The sequence below is a fragment of the Grus americana genome, chromosome 5 (genome assembly GCF_028858705.1).
Source record: "Grus americana isolate bGruAme1 chromosome 5, bGruAme1.mat, whole genome shotgun sequence".
Lineage (NCBI taxonomy): Eukaryota > Metazoa > Chordata > Aves > Gruiformes > Gruidae > Grus > Grus americana.
This window is the reverse complement of record NC_072856.1, coordinates 61,215,394-61,233,583: the sequence shown is the minus strand read 5'-3', so window position 1 is coordinate 61,233,583 and position 18,190 is coordinate 61,215,394. Positions and strand designations below refer to the sequence as shown.

Genomic DNA, 18,190 nt, shown 5'->3' with positions numbered 1-18,190 from the left:
CACAGGGACATGAGATGAGCTGATCAGAGGAGAGCATCCACGCTCAAGACTCAAATGTCTGAACTGCCTGCAACCAGGGTTTAGCTGAGCTCCAAACTAGAAAATCCATCCAAGGATAATAAACAGATCCTAATGAATACTGCTGGACGGCCCAGCTTATATTTGATACAGTCCTTAACTTGAAGAAATCACAATCTAAATGAAAGACACAAACAACAGGTGGGTGGATAAGGACTATTATTAACCCTGTTTCATAAATGGAAAAGTACTAAGAGACTCAAAGCCTGGTTATAATTTACACCATATTCCACCTTTGTAATAGAGAACAAGTAAATGCTAATCAAGCTACGAAGGGGCCTAAAAGTCTCACAAGAAACCAGGGAAATAAACTCAAGCTCATTGTCTTAATCGTAAACCCCTCCTTCATATGTGGAGGAAAAACAACACAGGTGGTGTCAGTAAAGAAAGAGCAATCTCGTGAGCATCAATTTTTCCTTTATAAAGCTGAACCATATCCCACACGAGTCTTACATTACCAGAAGACAAGTCTCCCAGCTTGCCCAGAAACTGTCCCATACAGTGAAAAGATAGCTTCGAGTGCCATCTAGAGGATTACACTCCTCTAGAGAAAATTTTGTTGGTTGAGGATGTAACTTCTCAAAGATTTTGAAACTGACCCACCATTCACGTATGCTCATTGCACTGGGGAAAATCTGTCCGATGTCATTCTTGCTTGCAAGTATTAATACAGCGCATGGCCAGATGTATTTGCTGGTACAGGATAATAAACCCATGAAATGGAGGTAGAGAAAACCAGCTGAGGAGGTTCTGCTTTGCCAGAAATTTTAATTAGTGAATGGAAATCTCAAAATATCATGCAGCCTCTAGAAAGGAAATAGGGAAGGAGAGCACTAAAAGCACCTGCATCTTCCTCAATATGTTTGCACATATATGAATACTCACAAAATTTCAGTGTTATCTGTAAATGTAACTACAATCCAAGGAATCTTGGAAGTGTCTGGCAGGGACAGCTAAGGAGCAGCCTGGAAGCAAAAAAATGGAAAATCGGTTGGGATCATCTTCAAAAGACCTGATGGGGAAGGGGCCTTATGTGAACGGGGATTTGTGTGTATTCACAAAGGTATAAATCAGTTCACACACAGGCAATCACAGCAGGTCCCTTTGTCATTCTCAGCACAGGGCAGGGATTAAAAGCACCAAAACACTTCCTCTGGAGGATGGGGAGGTTGTACAGTGATGGGGAAGTCTGTAGTCCCTCCACTCAGTGCTGTGTCTGTGGCAAGAGAGATGGCCTCAGAGCTAAAATGCAACCAAATGGGGCCCTGCCAGGACGGGAGTGAAGCCACGAGCTGCCACGTGTCTTTCGGGGCTGGAGAGGTCCTCTGTGCTTTCACAGCTCAGGGATGGAGTGCCAGGACAGGGCGTTTGTCTGACCCTTCTGTGGAGCCACGCTCTGGGCTTTTACCTTGGGCTCTCTCACCTGTGCTGTACATCAGTCCCAAAGCAAAAAGTCCACTTTGCAACTCCATTTCCAGTGTTGGGCAAAGGTGCCTGCCACTGGCAAGGTTCACGGAGCCCCAGCCCAGTGTCACTGACACCCCTCCATGGCTGGAGCACATGCCCTGCTTTCCTTTCCCGTCACTGCTGAGTCGCCCAGGGCAGAGCCACAGATAAGGACATGAGGCACCAGATGGCTCAGTTTTATGGTCCCTGTGAGACTGCAGAAGGAAGGGCAGCCCAGAGACACAGCGCTGGTCAGGGCCAGCACCAGGACAGCCCTAAAGGAGCAAGGATGGTCTCCAAGCACTGCCCACAGTGCAGGTGGGATGCCTTTGCCACACCAGCACTCACGCAGCAGCTTCACCCCGCTCCCCCCCCATCCTGTTCACTGCATGGGGCCACTGCACAGACATCCAAATACCTCCGGACACACAGGGGTCCGGGGCAGCTGAGCTGGAAGCTGGCCGCAAGATTCAAATCCCAGGCATTTAACTCTGGTGACTAGCCTCAACATTGAAATACAGGTATTTCCCTGTGCCTCTAATTCCTACATGCTTTTAAAAATCTGCCCTCGATATTGTAGGTGATTACTTACATGGCTCAAATCTTAAAGTGGCTAGGAGTTTATTAAAAATATGCTTAAACACATGTAAGCAAACACTGTTAATGGAACATTGAGATTGAAATATATAGCTTCCTAAGATAAAATAGAACAGCAATAATGATCTGCATCTCTGATCTATTAAGATCTGGCTGTATCTTCCATGTTTGCTTTAATATCAGACAGCTTGTCATATAACGCTGTATGCATTTCATTAACTATGGGATGAGGTAATCACACAGAAAAGGGAATGTCACACACTGGCTAACAGTTTTTCAGGCAGAGTCAACTATGAGAAGTTCTTGCATCATCAAACAGTGTGGACATCACAAGGAAGTGATTTCTCTGACAAAGACATAAAGAAGAAAGGTCCTTGTTTTGCACGGGAAACAAGATTCAAATATATTTTTGTTTCTATTTAAAATGTATGTTTTAATTCACTTCAGAGTTGGTCCCTCCAGTTACAGTCTTTCTGTCCCTGCACATCTTCCAGATTCACTGCGTATTTGGAATTCCAGTCTCGCTCAAAAAGGTTTTTTAATTGTTCCTGGATAGGCAGTTGCCTTCTTTGCAGGTTGGTCAAATTCTGTTTGATAATTAGTCCCACGCCAGCTGTATTAATGAAGTAATCTTCTGACCAATTGGAAGTCCCTATGCAATGGAAAAGCAGCTAATTAGAAAACATTCATTTCCCAGTGTTCTGTTTGATCTCCATACTTGTTAAGCCCACATTGCCTGGCTTTGCTGATTTGCTGTACAACTGCAAATCACATTAAGACCAGCAAAAACCAGGTCACCTCCTTCTTATTCCAGACCTCAGGTTTCGGAAAGTCAGTATTAACTGCAACCATGAAGTTTCATAACCTTCTGATTCCTTACAGCCTGTGGCAGAGATACACAAATCTACTCATTATAAATATGGGTACACAGTGCAACATTTGGGTATTAAGAGGAGTTAAAAGCCATTGCTTGATATGGGTTCCTGTGTTTAAAGGAAAAAACAATTCCTTAATGGACTTAATGCTCTTTACTTGTTAAAAAAAAAAATATACATTTTATCACTTAGAACTTTTAGTGTTCACCTTAACCAGAAAAATCTACTGCCAATTCCAGAAGGTGCTTAGGCATGAAAACAAATTATCTGCATATCTGTCTTCAAAAGACAACTCGGTAAGAAACAAGTTCAATTAAAGGCAATTGGAATGGCAAGTCCTCAGCCCGTTGGAAGATCGGGCTATTTGCTGATTTGCATTGCTTGGAGGATAGTCTGACTGAAATGACAGAGCCCTTTAACGTTCCCTTTTTTGAGGGATCCTAATAAAAGAGTGAAAAATAAACACCATCCTGACTTTCAGGAATTGAGCACCAATTGACACTGCTGTTTTCTCATTTCCATTCCTAGAGTTCTGTTCAGCAAATAGTGCATGGAATTAATTCCTCCTAGCAATTTCTTTTTATTAAAGCGCAATAACATTACATAGTAGAGCATCAGCTATCACTGCATCATTCTGAGCACACAGTCTGTGAAATTCCTACTGTGACTGTCACAGGCTGTGCACTCAGACTTGTCATGCTCTGTTCTTAATGGTTCACAATCATATCAAATAATCTCTTACTGAACTTGACCTACATTATTTTCTTCCCTTCACAACTCTACTTCTTTACCCAGGGCAGACATTCTGATAAAGCCATATATTTTACCTGGCAAAATTAGATCTTTTTTGATATTGCAGCCCATCCTATCTCAGTCTCAGTCTTATAGATCTGAAGATACTGTAAGTGTTTTGAATAATGGAATACATACCAATATAGGCTACTTTATCAGTGACCACATATTTGTTGTGATTCACTCTCCCATAAGGAATATTTGTGTGATTCAGAACTGGAACAATGAAGAGTTTCTGGAGGGAGAGAAATTAAAAATATGAATAGAAATACCAGAGTGAGGAACAGATCGAATAATTGGACAATGCAGATTTTTTATATTTTCAAAGAATAGAATAGTACAGAAAGAACAGAAGAGAATGTCACACACTGTTATTAAATGTACCATAAAAGAGATTTTACTCTTAGCCAAGAAAACCAACAAATAGTACTTCCAGTATACATAAAATTGGATAAGCGATTGAGATCAGATAAGGATAATGTTTGCTTCACAATGTTCCATTAGTGGCACAGCTATTATCATTACAGGGCAGACAATTAAATGCAGTTTTAGGCAGCTGTTTAATAGATCTGCATTTACCACTGATTGCTGCTCTTATTTTGTGCTAGAATGGGCTGATCACAGACACGAGGGGTACTGCAGGCAACAATAGTGCCTAACTTTTTGTGTTAACTCTTACTAAAATCTACATTTCTGGGTGGGGGTTTTTTTCGTTGGTTTGGGTTTTGTTGGGGTTGGGATTTTTTTTGGTTGGGTTTTTTTTGGGTTTTTTGGTTTTTTTTAAAAAAACACCATTCCTCCTTACTTCTGTGACTTCTCTCTAACTGCGTTACATGGGGAACTTCCACACCATCCCCACCCCACTCAATACATTCCAGCCTAGTATCTAATGGCCTGTGTGTAATATTCAGTGTTCAAAAAAGGGTCCATTTATATAGGCAGTCAGCAGAGCTCCCAACTGTAAAAAAAATGATAGTAATTAGACCCATTTAAGATACTCCTTACAGGAAAAGGTCTATGAAAAGAGCACTAAGTTGTCATATAAACTGTCATGGTGCTCAGCAAAAGTGATTGCCTGAATAATGTTGCAAGTGCTACAGCTAGGCACATCCCTTGGTATCACTATTAACTTGCAATAGCTGCTTCCTCAAAGGTTATCTCTTGGGCCTTAATTTCTCAAGGACCCAAAACAGTCGCTGCAACAATGGACAATCTGCTTCTCTAAAACCTGATACTTGCACATGCAACTGGCAGCTTAGACTCAGAAATCAGTGGGGGGCCCATATCCTCAAGCTGTCTTTCCAAAATCAGGTTTCTTATCATACCACGCCAACATTGATGTGGGCATGCGGGTTGTTCAGAGCACGCAGGGACCTCAGATAGTAGAGCATGGCTGGGTCAGAGTGGGTCCAGCAGCTGACCAGAAGCCGGATTTGTACTCGGTAGTTGAAAGCGGCACGTCTCAGAGCATTGTCGATGGTTGGCCAGTATCTAGAGAAAAGTAGGTGGGTGGAAAAAGGGATATTTTTGAAACAGTTCAAGTGATGCCATGCACAGATGGGATCTCTGATGTCTAGTAAGAGAAGCACATGTGCCTTCACTGGAGGTTTAAATAAGATTTCTGCCTTCTACCCAGGCAGTTCTTATCCCAGTGTCCTTTGAGACCTCCTGTCTCTGCCAAACTGGGATGAAATTGATCAAAAAGTTTAAAATTTAGTAAAGTACAGGTACACGGATACACACAGAGCATGGTGCCATCATGCTTATTTCCTTAGGAAACTAAAAATAACAATAGCAACTCCAATGTAAAGCCAGGTCATACAGCATGAAGTAAAAAGGACAGTGCAGAGCCCTGAGGAAAGCCTCAGAGCCGTTTGGCAGAATATGGCCATTTCAGGCCCCTGGAGACTGTTTCTAGAGTCCCCAGTGGTCCTGTGCCATCAGCCAGCATGGGCAGGCTCTATCCCTCCCCATCCCTCCTTGCTGTCTGTAGCATGCCGTGTGCCCCCAAGGTAACAAACAGCTGTGCTCTCCTGAACACAGGGCTGTCCCTTTTCCTGACATTTGTGTTGGCAGTAGCTTAGGGGAAAATTTTTAACATCCTTCACCCAACTACACAACACTAAGAGCTAATGTGCTTCCGAGGACTCATAATTCCAAACACCCATGTAGCATTTTCATTCCATAGATCCTAACAAGTGCTGCACGGAGAAAGACAAATATCATTAGTACAGATTGCAGGACTGATATTGAGAGAGGTCTAGCACTTGCTCAAGTCCCATGAGCAATGATGAATTAATTTGCCTAACTTATTCCTTTTGGTCTTATGTGCAAAGGCCTGAATTCTCAAGCCCTGCCTCACACATCGTCCTATCGTGATCAACAGACCGGCCATGTGCTTTCAGAATCGGGCTGACATGTAGATCCTAAAAAACTTGGAAAAACACACTATTTAGAAATGCTATTTTGAACAGTTTCCCTTTTTCAAATATATCAGTTTCTAGTTGATTAACACTCAGGCATTAAGAGAGCAGCTTTGTTCCCTCTGCCTCAGCTGCTGGAGGAACCTAACCTGAACTAATCAGCCTCAATTCATTACACTACAGCTGGTTGCTGTGGAGATAGCCCCAGGCCCTGCGCCGCTTTCCCTAGGCCTTTCAAACTCTTGTTTGCATCTGATCAGGCCCTAGATGTCACAAATGGTGGATTAAGGCTTCAGATGAAGAATGAGGAGTATTAACACACTCGTTCCTAAGGGGGAGAAGAGACTTTCTGTGAATCTATTCTTGGCTAAAAAGCAGGAGATGAGAAACCCAGAGATTCAACCGTACAACACAGAAACTGAAAAATCCTCTAAGCTGTTTGATTTGTAAAAAAAATATCCTCCAAGTGAAAGCTAGTCTTTGAGATTTTGTTTCAAGGACAGCAGAATTATCTGTGTCTACCTATTATCCTACACTCTTCCTGCTAATATACCCATGCCAGTTGAACAACAGAGACTTTACACAGTCATGCCACAGGACATGATGTGTGGTATAATTCTGGCTAAATGGCCACCTAGAGCTCACCCTATTCTTTACAAGCCATGCTGTACATAATTATTTTGCTTGAACTTCTTTCTCAGATTATTTAGATGATTGGAAAACTCAGAAATGTTATAAACAGATAATACTCAGAGCACTCGGTTACATGTAAACATCACAATTCAAGCATATCTAAGAGGATTTGGAGTTTCAGTGGTTGCCTCATGACTCACTGACTTTCTGTGTTACTCAGATTTGAAGTGATGTGCTGGGTCTGCATGATTCTGCTGTGACCTTGGGCAGCCCACTGGGACTGTGGCAGTGGTCCACCAGGCAAAACTTGATCACTCCAGATCACCACTACCACCTTATCTTCGAGAGCTGCTGCTGCATGCACCAGCACACTTCAGGAACTTGGATGTCCTTAGATGGAATTATAAAAAAATGAAAATAAAAGCCCAGAAGTTTCTTTTAGAGGCTGTTTCAGCTACTGTTGCAGAAGTCAGCAAGGACAGTTAAGAATCACCCCCTAAATTATGGGTCAAGTACTACAGGCAGCAGAGCCAGAAGTCAATAGTCTTCAAAAGAAAAGAAGAGCAAGAGAGCAGAAGAGAGGAGCAAAGCAATCTTTTCTCTGAAAAGTATGATGTCAGATATATTTCTGCTGTTCCCATTCCTCTGCTCTGTCGTATTTTGAAGGGAGCTGTACCTGACTGTCCCTAGTCTTGCACTTCACAGTTTTCTTGCTGTGTGAAGGGCACAGGAGGCTGCTCTAAGACGTTAGCGAAGCACGTGGGCAGTATTGGATACCATCCTTCCTGTAGCATCAGTATTTGCACAGTCCACAAGGCAATGCACAAATGCAGAGCAAAGCCTCAGTTCTCTCCATGCTGAATATTTTCATTGCAGAAGGGGGAAAATAGCACATTTTTCCTTTAAATAGTGCACAGTCAGCTGATTTGCTCAGGATTAAAATTGTACCTTTCTGGATGAATGAAACGGCTGGTAGGGAAATATTCCATAACAGAAACATAGACAAATTTCTGTGCCTCACTGATAACACTGATTATAGCAAAGAGGTCATGGGTGCGACCGTCTGGACAAAATAGTGGAGGAGAAGCCTGTAAAGAAGAAAACACGCAGGTCAGTGATTTCATCCTTTTTCTGTCAGACTGCAATTCATTTATATTCAGATCTGTTCAGTTCTCATTACAACAGCACAAAGCATTTGAGGTGCACCACTAGCATGCCTTATGCCTTCCGTGCCCTGATGGGTCAGGTAACATTGATATACCGAGCCCACAGGTGATTAAAGGAGACCTGCACCCCCATCCTTGCCGTACTACCTGACAGACGAACCTGCGTCAACCCTTATTCCTTGAGTAGTTCCAGAGAAACCTGTTGAATGAATTATTATCCAACTGGAGCACAAGTAACTGAGGACTGCTGAATAAACTTTTCTGGCCATGCTTAAACATAGTTTACAGTCTATCTTGTTATTTTAAAACATACTTACAGAAAAATAGGCTTTTGTCAAGATTCCATTAAATTCTACCTCCAGAGGCCGATGCTTGTTAATGTGGGTAGAATAATTAAGAGGCCAAGGGAATGGGATGGTAGCATTAGCATGTCCAAGATCCCAGTAAGTACTAAACGTTTTCCAGAGGTCTTTGGCCAAGCAGCTGCAGTTGTGTATCACAGCACCAAACTCTTTCACCTGCAAAGAGAGCAAGCTATGTCACAGCCCCAGAAAGAATCACCTCCAGGGGTTTCTTTGCTGTTTCTCCCGCTCAGTCACTATTTCACATCATTATGATTTTTCTCTGTTATGTGCTAGGACATTAATTTTCCCCCAGATTTTTCAATATGCAGCAGCAGAGCCTACCTGCGATAAAGATCTCCAGTCCATATTGGCACTACCAATATATATGTGTTTCATGTCAACAATCCAGAATTTGCTATGCAATACTCCTCCTGCCAAATGCCCAAAATCAATCTTTTTTACATGAGCCCCTGAAGAAAGATAGGGAGGGGAAAAAAAGAGTTCAGATACAGCATAGCGATGATAATCTATACTGCTCCCCTGACAACCAGAACATGTCTGCATGTCCAATAGCTGCAACTGGTAATAACTACCAAAATTCACAAGCACTTATTCCTGGGAATACGGTAACTTGTAAAAATATACAAATTGTGAACTATCAGAAAAATCCTTAAGGGCATGACAACATACACAGAAATCGTGAACTAGTGAATGCAGTGCTTGTCCTGTCAACCCATGTAAGCACCACGCCAGAATAGGCCTTGGACACCAGTATCTCTCAGATGCCTTTTTGCATTACTGAAGTTCTGAGAACATCCCTGAAGTGAGATAATTACCTTTTTCTTCTAAAAGCTCAAGGTCAGTTGAATTTGTAGCCAAAGTTGGCATACTTGCTGCAACATACACAGAGACATTCTCTGCAAGTAGTTTCTCAAACCTCTTCAGAATATCTTCACCCTGCATGGTACATTGTTTGTTAATTTTTATATTTTGTTACAGAACATTTAGTAAAATATATGCAAATATAGTGTTACTAATGGATGCTTCCTTTGAAGAACACCAACACAAGGAAGGTCAGAAATTTCACCTGTTTCAGGAGTGTTTCAATCAGAGAAAAAAGGCAACAAAGATTCTAATCCAACGTATGGATCAGAGTTTATTTTCTATCATTTAATGCTATTAGACATAAGGTTTAAAAGTACAATCACAAACATCCCAGACTTCAGAGGCGAATGCCCCAATGAAGATCAACTGTTGTATGCTGATGCTCAACAGATACGCTGCGTCATTTCTCCCTGAGGATAAAAGTAACAGAGACTGTCTGAAACTGAGCTGTGCCTTTAGCAGACACAGGGCTCAGCCTTACATCTGTCACTTTTACTTCTTCTCATGTGGAGAAAACAAGTCATCTTACAGTACCAGACCCACCTGGTGAGGAAGACAAGGAGAGTAGTCCCAGAGAGTGAGGACAATGAGAAAGCTGTGCCAGGAGGGAGGCAGAGGCTCTGCCCACAGTAATAAACGGGCCAGCGTCTGGTCTATCATCAAACAACATGATACCTGACACTTGACTAAACTCCCTACCTGCCTGAAATAGAGCGGCCTTGTCTCTTCTGCTTCTCAGAACAGTCCCCAGCCCATACTGTCCCCTAGACTCTGCTTAGGATTGTCTGGGAGGTTGCCAGCTGCCATAGGCCTAAAGAGAGCCAAGGTACAATTAAACACGATGGATGGTCACAAGGTGAGCCTGTGCCATGGTCTCTGTCATTTACTTTTGGTGGTGGAGCCAGAGGCGCCCCTCAGGAAGTCTGGTGGCACAGGGTGCCCATGAGGACAGCCCTGCAAAGGAGAGCGAATGCCCTGAGCTGCTGTCCAACGGCATGGTTCAGGGACACCTGCAAAACGGGCGAATGCAGATGCTGTGTCTGTAGGTGGGGAGAAGCAGCGCCTGACAGAAGTCCAGCAGACTTTGCTTCCTGACTTTTCTGGCTAGCCAGTGGGAATTGGCATGTTCACTTGTGTATATTGGATCTTGCAGTCTCTTCAGCCATGCCATGGGCTGCCCCTACCACAGGCTGACAATCTGCAGGGTAAGCAAGTGTGGGTTTGAGACTGACCTCTGCGTTGCTCTTAAAACACAGCATAGAAATACTCAGATTGAGTCTATCTTGACTGGAGAAGGAAAGTTGGTGTTCTGCTTCAGACGAGCATGGAAAACCCTTCTGCATTTGCAGGAAGAATCAAGCAATGTCTCTGGGAGACAGACCACACAGTATGAGAGACATACAATCATAGATGTGCTTGTCATTGATTTTCTCCTACCTGCTTGGAAGATGAATCATTGACGTTGATATCCTTCCCAGTAAGAGACCAATAGTAAGAAGTCACATGAATTTTTTCCTGGGCTATATCAAGGAGTCTCATCCAGGCTTGGTACAAGGGCTTGGCTGCAGTGCTATTTATCTCGAAAGCTAAGTCATAAGGAACGTTTTCCACAAGTTCGAAGCTGCAATGGCAAATGTATATCATGAAGCAAACAACTTGACCCAAGCCAGAAAACAAGCACCTGCTGTACAGTGGGCCATTTTGAACATCAACCTCAAAAGCAAACAAGTTGAGCTGGACTAATAAGCTGGGAGTACTCTGCATCCCCGGTTTTTATAGCCAAGCCTATGTGTACATTGTCCTCCCAAATCCAGCAGAATGGTTTCTCAGTAGCCATTCTGAGCTTTGAATTTTACCATCCTAAAGATGAAGAGAAAAATAACTTCCTGGGGCTGGGTGTCGCTTTTGTACCCTCTCCACCCTCTGCCAGGACAAACACCCACTGCCCCCTCCAGCCCCTGAAAGAGGCTGCTTTGCCCACTGGTCGCCCCACTGCCTCCCACCACTGCCACAAAGGGAGGATGGCTGGAGGCGGTGGAGCAGCTACAGAGCTATGCTGAACATAGAAGCACAGGACCAGTAGTGGAGCTGCAATACCGCCCCTCATAACAGACTCATACTAACGATCCGATGCCTAAACACCTCCATTTTTTCCAAATTAGTGGTACTTTATCACTCACTATACAATGGGGAAAGAACAACAGCCATGCTGATATTGTCAGGTTTGTAACTATTTCTCCACCTGGTGATTACTTCTCCATGTGCCACTGGACATGGCTTACCTGCAGGAATCATTGGACCTATTGGTGTCCTCCTCAATTATTGTGGTTCCTGGGAGATCTCCATAGAGTCCTTCTTCCTCCTCTACCTCTTCATAAATGCTGACAACTGCTTCTTCTCCATTAGGATCAACTATGCTGTCCACTCTCATGAAGTAAACAGCCATCAGGACAACAAGACTAAGTATCAAAATTGTCCCTAAGATTTGAAACTAGAACAGAATCCAAATAAGAGAAGATTTAAGTGATCACCAAGTCACTGATACACCAGCTAATGGATGACTACCTGTTGCAGGTGAGTAAATCACAATCACTGAATGATAGTTCTGCTTTGAGCTACTAAAAGACTGTATTCTTAGATACACGACTGAAAGAGAGGACCACGAACTACATAGGGATTGGTTTATGAGGACCATGATTTTAGTTTTGTTTTGATTTTTCCTGTGCCAACATATCAAAAACCTGTTTTTTTCCCAAAACTTATGATTAGTTTGACATCGATTAGCTTTATTTTAGCACAAGACAAAAAAGTGTTCAACAAAATTTCTACCAAAATCAAAACAAGGAAATGCATAAAACAAGATTAGCTGTGGGATCAAGCCCAGCATTACCATAAAGAGGAAGTTCATGAAATCCGGGGAGAAAAAACAGGTCTGAAAATATCAGAAGCAGAAGGACATGTTGTGGTTTCTGAACATGTTCTGGTTTTGCCTTTTAACTTAGACCTCACTTAAGTGAAACTACACAAATTTCATTTATTCATATGGTGAGTGTATAGTATTTCCTTGTCCTTCTAGTGTGGTGAGTTAGCTTCATTTCTCTTTTTCTGTACTTCCTTTTTTTTTTTTTCCTGAATATAGATGAAAGAAAAAAAAATATCCTGACCACCTGGTATATCCAGATCTGGAGTCCAGCCACTCATTTGCTATAACATACAGCTCTATATCTTGCCCTATATAAGGAGGAAAGGACAGCCACCAGGTCAGATCCATTTCCCCCAAGAATTATCATGTCTGGCTCCTGCTGGCAATTCTTGGGAGCTGGGACCATCCACCACCCTGTGACAGGCAATGTGCACTGCAGAGTTGAGCTTTTCAACCTCCAGGCAGGAGAACCAAGTCTGGTCGTGAGTCTGTAGCTATAAACGTGACCTCCCAAAAGGGTACATATGAAAATTGCACAGAAACCAGTTGCCTCTAAAAGTACCTATTTCAGTTTCTTTGTGGATAAAGTTTCTTTTCATTTTCTCTGCTTTTCTCCAGATCTACAGTGGTGCCATCAATTTCAGGCAGTGATTTGAATGAGAAAAACATTTTTTAACTGACTACTTAAAATTTTGCCCTCTGGTTTGTTCTCCCTCTCATTGACGGCAAAAAAATCCCTCCAATTTTTAACATTGCATTTTATGCATTTTTAACTCTGCATTTCATCCTGTGAACACGTTGGCAAGACTTAAACATCACACAGGTTTTAGAAGAAATTTCTAAGGTAAGAGATCTATTTTGAAGTCGCATCTTGGCTGTCACCATGCTGTACACTGTGATGTCCAGGTGCTCTAGGCATGCTGAATAAATAAGTGCTGTGCTATTTATACGAGCAAGGTTTACTGTCCTGAGCCAGGGCTGCAGGATTAGGCTTCACATCACTCCCTCTTGGCAAGGTTTGATCAGTCTACTGGATAAATCAATGAGGGTTTTGTCACTCACTTGTTTACAAATAGGATTGAAACCTATGTGGATTTCTAAAACAGGCAATAAAATCATTCTTAATCTGTTATTTCTTTTCGGAAATGTCAGCGTAATCTCAGCTCTTGTAAGCAAATGTAGTGTATCCCCATAATTACCGTTTTGACGTGTTTTTGATTGTTCACGCTTAATTTCATGTTGGAGGACTCATTAAACATCAGGGATGTTTTTAATGCTTTTTTCACAATCTGAAAAACAGAAATGTATGCAAGGGGAAAAATTAAGCTTTATGGCAACATTTGTACAAAGCCAGTTACAACTAAAAATGCAGGTTACTGCCATTGCTTTATAGAATGCTCTGAGATTTAAGTACAGATCTGTGCAACATCCTCACTACATTACAGGTCTTGAGTGACATTAACAGACTCCAAAGTCAGAGAGAGAGGTCCCCGCAGTTTTTCCCTGGTGCTATCTACACACAAAAATCACTGTGGTAATTAATGTGTAAACAACTGCATCCCTGCCTCTTCAAGTTATCCTTCAACACCCACTTTTGTCCTGTTGCAAGCTAACACGTTTGCCAACAAGCTAATAATTAAATGCAGAAGCTGTGGGTGATAGTGCACAGCATCAATGTCATCCTGTGTGGACTCTATTAGGCTCCTGCTCTCTTCTAATGCACGTGAGCTGTCTTCAATGTTGGTGTCTCTTCCAGAAGAGACTCTGCTAAGGGGACGGGGACCAGGCTAAAATCTAAACTCTTCTTCCTCCGTTGCAACCACGACTCTAGGAAGTAAGCTAACTTCTTTTCCTCCTCAGACGGTATTGCTCCTAGTCTTTTGTTATCACCAGCAGAGGCAACCACAAGGGCAAATACCAAAATATGTCCAAACTCAAAGCAGATGGTAGGGCAGGGGTTGTTGGCCACTTGCCTATTTTGCCTTCTCAAAAGGTCAAACCAAAAAATTCACACATGCCTAATGGGTCATGAATCATCCCTGCACCAGCAGAGGTGAATTTACCCCATAGGAGTCAGCTGTCATTTTTCATGCTCGGAAGCAAGAAGCACATCCTGGGGCATGGTAGATTTCAAAAAGTGCTACCAGATGATATCACCACCTGTCCAGTCCCCAGACTACCTCTTCCTATCCCTGAGCCACTGGGTGTTTGCAGCCTGGAGGATGAGCATGCTGTAATGGTATCAGATATGCAGTTGCTCTGTGGGTGGCCACACTTGAACAAGTTTTAGGTAGGAAGGATCCTGCCAGGCTTGTCCCATCCATCTTGCCATATGTTCACAGCTATTGTCACCTGAACTGGATGGGCTCATGGTGTCTGTCCTCCCACACTTGTCCATGCTGCATCCAACTCTACCCACTCCACCTTTCTGTACGGATGCTGTGGCCACATGGAATAGGCAGGAGTTGGACACAGCACAGATGTAGCCCCAAAGGCTTCTTGTGGGACCCAACTCACAAGAACTGGTTGGGCTGAACCAAAGAAATGGAGGATGTCTTGGGAGACAAGGGAGGTGGGTCTGAAACAGTGACTTGGGGAATGTGGAGAGGGATGCGAAAAGAAAGGACCCAAGAACAGAGAAGGGAGAATGAGAAAGTAGGAGAGGGAAGAAAAAGTATGAACAGTCATGCTTAAAAGCATGCTGGAGCTGCAGAGGTGAAAGCTAAATTTCCATTTGAGGGTCTGCTTGTTGTTATTATCAGCTGCACTCAGTACAGCAGTGACTACTTTCCTAGGCAGTTTTACTCACACCTTTCACTGGCACTTTCATTTGCTGCTACAGATCCAGATGCAAGCTTTTACATGAGAAATAGTTAGAAACGCTGGCAGGTAACACTCATTCCCCCAGCCCTGGAGAAACTGAGCTGCTGCCAGCAGTGACAGACAGTTGGCCATTCCCTGGTGAATGGCACGTCCCCATGCTCCTGAAATCTCAGTTCATGCTTTAAGCATAATACAAAGACGTGCTGTCTTAACCCAAAGAGCTTACAGCCCAAGCAGAGAAGGGAGATGTAACACCACGCAGAGAAAGCTGTGTGACAGCGACACGCGTCATTCCCCCACTTTGAGATAAAGTGGTCAAATACCAACCCAGAAAATTAGTGGGAGCAAAAGGAGGAGAGAGCAAGAGAGGAGAGCCTAAGGAGTTTGGTAGGAAACTGAGGCAAAGGGATTTTAGAGGAAGAGGAGAAAGGCAGCTGAAAAACAACGGCAGCAGCCCTTCAGCCTAGGCCAGGAGAGCCCAGTGAGGTTGCAGGTCACGCTCTGCAGCTCGCTGCTTTGGCTGTAGCTGTCCCAACCGGCTGGGCTGTCCAGTAACAAACAGCCCTCCCGGGAGGTTCTCATCACACAACCAGAGCTGGAGAGGTGTCATCTTGTCCCTCCAGCCCCCCAGAGCTGAAATGCCCCCCACCATACATTCGGCGACCCAAGCAGTGTCTCGGTAAGGAACTGCAGCTGCAGGTGCACTTACAGCTGTGCGATGGCTTCAGAAGGAGGAGGCTTATGAGAAACAACTTGTTTCAGTTCTCTTTTTCAGTAACAGTTACAAAATGGCTTAAAAAAGCAGCATTTCTCTTAAAATATGAGAGCAAAGAGATCTCATCTGTGCCAAAATGGAGTCATCTACCATTTGGTTCGAAGTCCTTCTTGATATCTTTGACCGCTGATGGGTTAGATTCCCAGCTGCTACACTGAAGCCATGAGAACTGCACTAAAAATCACAGTTTAATTTTCAAGAAAGAAAACATCACAGACTCCACCAGAATTCTTAAGAATAATATTGTAGCTGGTCAGTAATTAGCTATGGCTCCCTCTAAGCTTTCAGGGCTTTACCGGCTGCCAATTTCAATGACTAAAGTTCATCCAAGAGCAATAAATACAAGCGCTACTTAGCGTTGCTTCACAGACTGGAACACAATCTAACACCACAATCTGCTGAGTACACACGGGAGACTGTTGTTTATAACATTAAGGCTGCTTTCTCCCTGTCCCCAAAATAACTTTTGGTAATTCTTTTCTCCATCAGCATCAAGCTGTTTCGGCTTTTGGATTTCAAACACAAGGATGAGACTTTTCAGCATACAAAATCCTCCCCGGAAGCTGTTTGAAGTTCCTCAGATGAACCAAGTGCATTCATCTCTCCATGACCACCCCCCCGCACACTCAAGACAATGGCAAATGTACTTACCATCCTGGAAGACCTCGTCCTGTGTGGATATCCTACTGTAGTCTGATGTTACTCCCAACTCTACTTACAAGAGGCAGCATACATGCTTTTCACCAGCAGATTTCTTTTGGGTTCTTCTGGTTTTTTCCTCCTCCTGCTGCAGATTTACTTCCTCTTAAACACCGAGTTTCACAACACACACTATCAGCCAGAGTCCCACATTATCATCTAGTTGTTGCTACCCAGTTCTTAAGACTCCAGATCCTGATCTTCACCTACTTGACATAACTTTCTGCAGTGCCTGACCTGGCTTGAACTCTGTTGAATGGTGAAGTTCTCACTGCCCGCAGCAGTGTAAGGTCAGAGCCTAGATCCACACCAGGAGACACTGGCTGAAAGGACTGCTCGGCTTCGGTGCCGTTTGCGTCTCAGACACGGCAGTATTCTCACTGCTTCATTCTTAACCCACCAGAAGCTTCATTTTAAACAGACAAACAAACCCTCCAAAACCACCTCTCTACTCAGTTCCTCTTGCAAGCACTCTCCTGACCAATCATCCTTGGACAAACTAAAGGGAGCAAACTAGCTCCTTTGAAATAATACAGCTTTTGTCTTAAAACGAGTGTATTTGGAATTTGCAGTCATATTGAGAGGGAGAAGGTTACATACAATGTTGAGTTTGAGGCAGTTCCTAAGAAATCAGGTCTTCCGTAAAAATCCACAGGCTGCACCTCAGTCGACACAACTGAATATGGCAATGATGCTGTCATTCTCCAGGCAGCCCCTTGAACCTATTGAACCGAAGGATGTAATTCTGTAGTTCAGTACCTGAGGAAGGCTGCTGTAGGGGGAAAAAAAAACAATGGAGAGAGAACTGAGATCCAAGAAGGATCGTGAGGCTTTGTCATACCTTGCATTAAGCTGCTGAAGGTGGAAAAACTAAGAGGAGCCAGAGGAGAGGTCAGGTACTGCAGAAAGAGGCCTTTCTCTGGGAAGCTGAAGGTGTCACGAAGCCTCTGCTTCCCCTGGGATCGAAGCACAAGCAGTAACTCAATGAAGGCTAAAAGTGAGAGAAAAGATGATGGTGGAGCAGGATAGGACGCCTGCCTGACCAGCCAGCTCTCTCCTGAATTTACAGCTGTAGACAGATCACTGGGGCCATCCCAAATCTCTCTTAAAACAGGGCTTAAAAACAAGGCAAAGGCTACCGCCATCCCTTTAGGCTCAGGTTACCAGAAAGCTGAAGGCAGGATCCTGCTTGACCGAGGCTTCACCTGCAGTCAGGGAGAAGAGGCAACTCCAGCAAGCCACCACGCTAAAGGTCCAGGTCGCCTCTGGGAAGCGTCCCTGTCCCTCTGCTGACTTCAGAGGCTGAGCAACCAAGCTAAATGTTTCAGCTAAGCACCTCAGGAGCTCAAGTCAGCATGTGCTGCACACGTCATCAAGCTTAGCAACGAGCCGCCCTGCTCTGTTTATGTGCCGGACTGAAATCACAGCATGAACTATGCCGACATAAATCACAAAGGCTCCCACTGACTTCAGCGAGTTCAGGATCGTACCAGACAAGCAGCAGCACATTTGTTTGAAGTTCAGGACTTATCAGTAGTTCCTCCAATACCATGAGTTTAGTTCAAACTGGGAGAGGCTGCGTTATATCAGAAGGAAAAGCAGCTTCCAGAAAATGGAACTGTATTTCTCCTCCTCTGCAGCTCTCTAACCACTTCCAGCTCTGATTAATCTCATCATTCTCCTCTCCAGCTTGCAAAGGCCTGGTTTCCCTCTGCTTATCTGATCTCACGT

At 43.6% G+C, this 18,190-nt stretch overlaps 1 protein-coding gene across 1 annotated transcript; it reads right to left on the bottom strand.

Annotated features, from left to right (window-relative positions):
* Positions 1–2,131: 2,131 nt before the first annotated feature.
* PLD4 (phospholipase D family member 4) lies at positions 2,132–16,853 on the bottom strand. Its single transcript, XM_054828487.1, has 11 exons — positions 16,412–16,853; positions 13,362–13,451; positions 11,522–11,730; positions 10,677–10,860; positions 9,191–9,311; positions 8,697–8,824; positions 8,328–8,528; positions 7,793–7,932; positions 5,114–5,279; positions 3,927–4,023; positions 2,132–2,773 (listed from the first exon to the last, which is right to left on the bottom strand). Exons 1-11 carry the CDS (start codon positions 16,412–16,414, stop codon positions 2,565–2,567), a joined length of 1,548 nt encoding a protein of 515 aa, XP_054684462.1. The 5' UTR covers positions 16,415–16,853; the 3' UTR covers positions 2,132–2,564.
* Between the last annotated feature and the right edge of the window lie 1,337 nt (positions 16,854–18,190).

Bases quoted from the DNA above. Each gene is read 5' to 3' on its own strand.
- PLD4 (XM_054828487.1), bottom strand. The intron at 9,312-10,676 runs GTAGGAGAAAAT...TGTACCATGCAG, and splicing joins ATGATTCATCTTCCAAGCAG to GGTGAAGATATTCTGAAGAG. The intron at 8,529-8,696 runs GTAGGCTCTGCT...CTCTCTTTGCAG, and splicing joins ACTGGAGATCTTTATCGCAG to GTGAAAGAGTTTGGTGCTGT.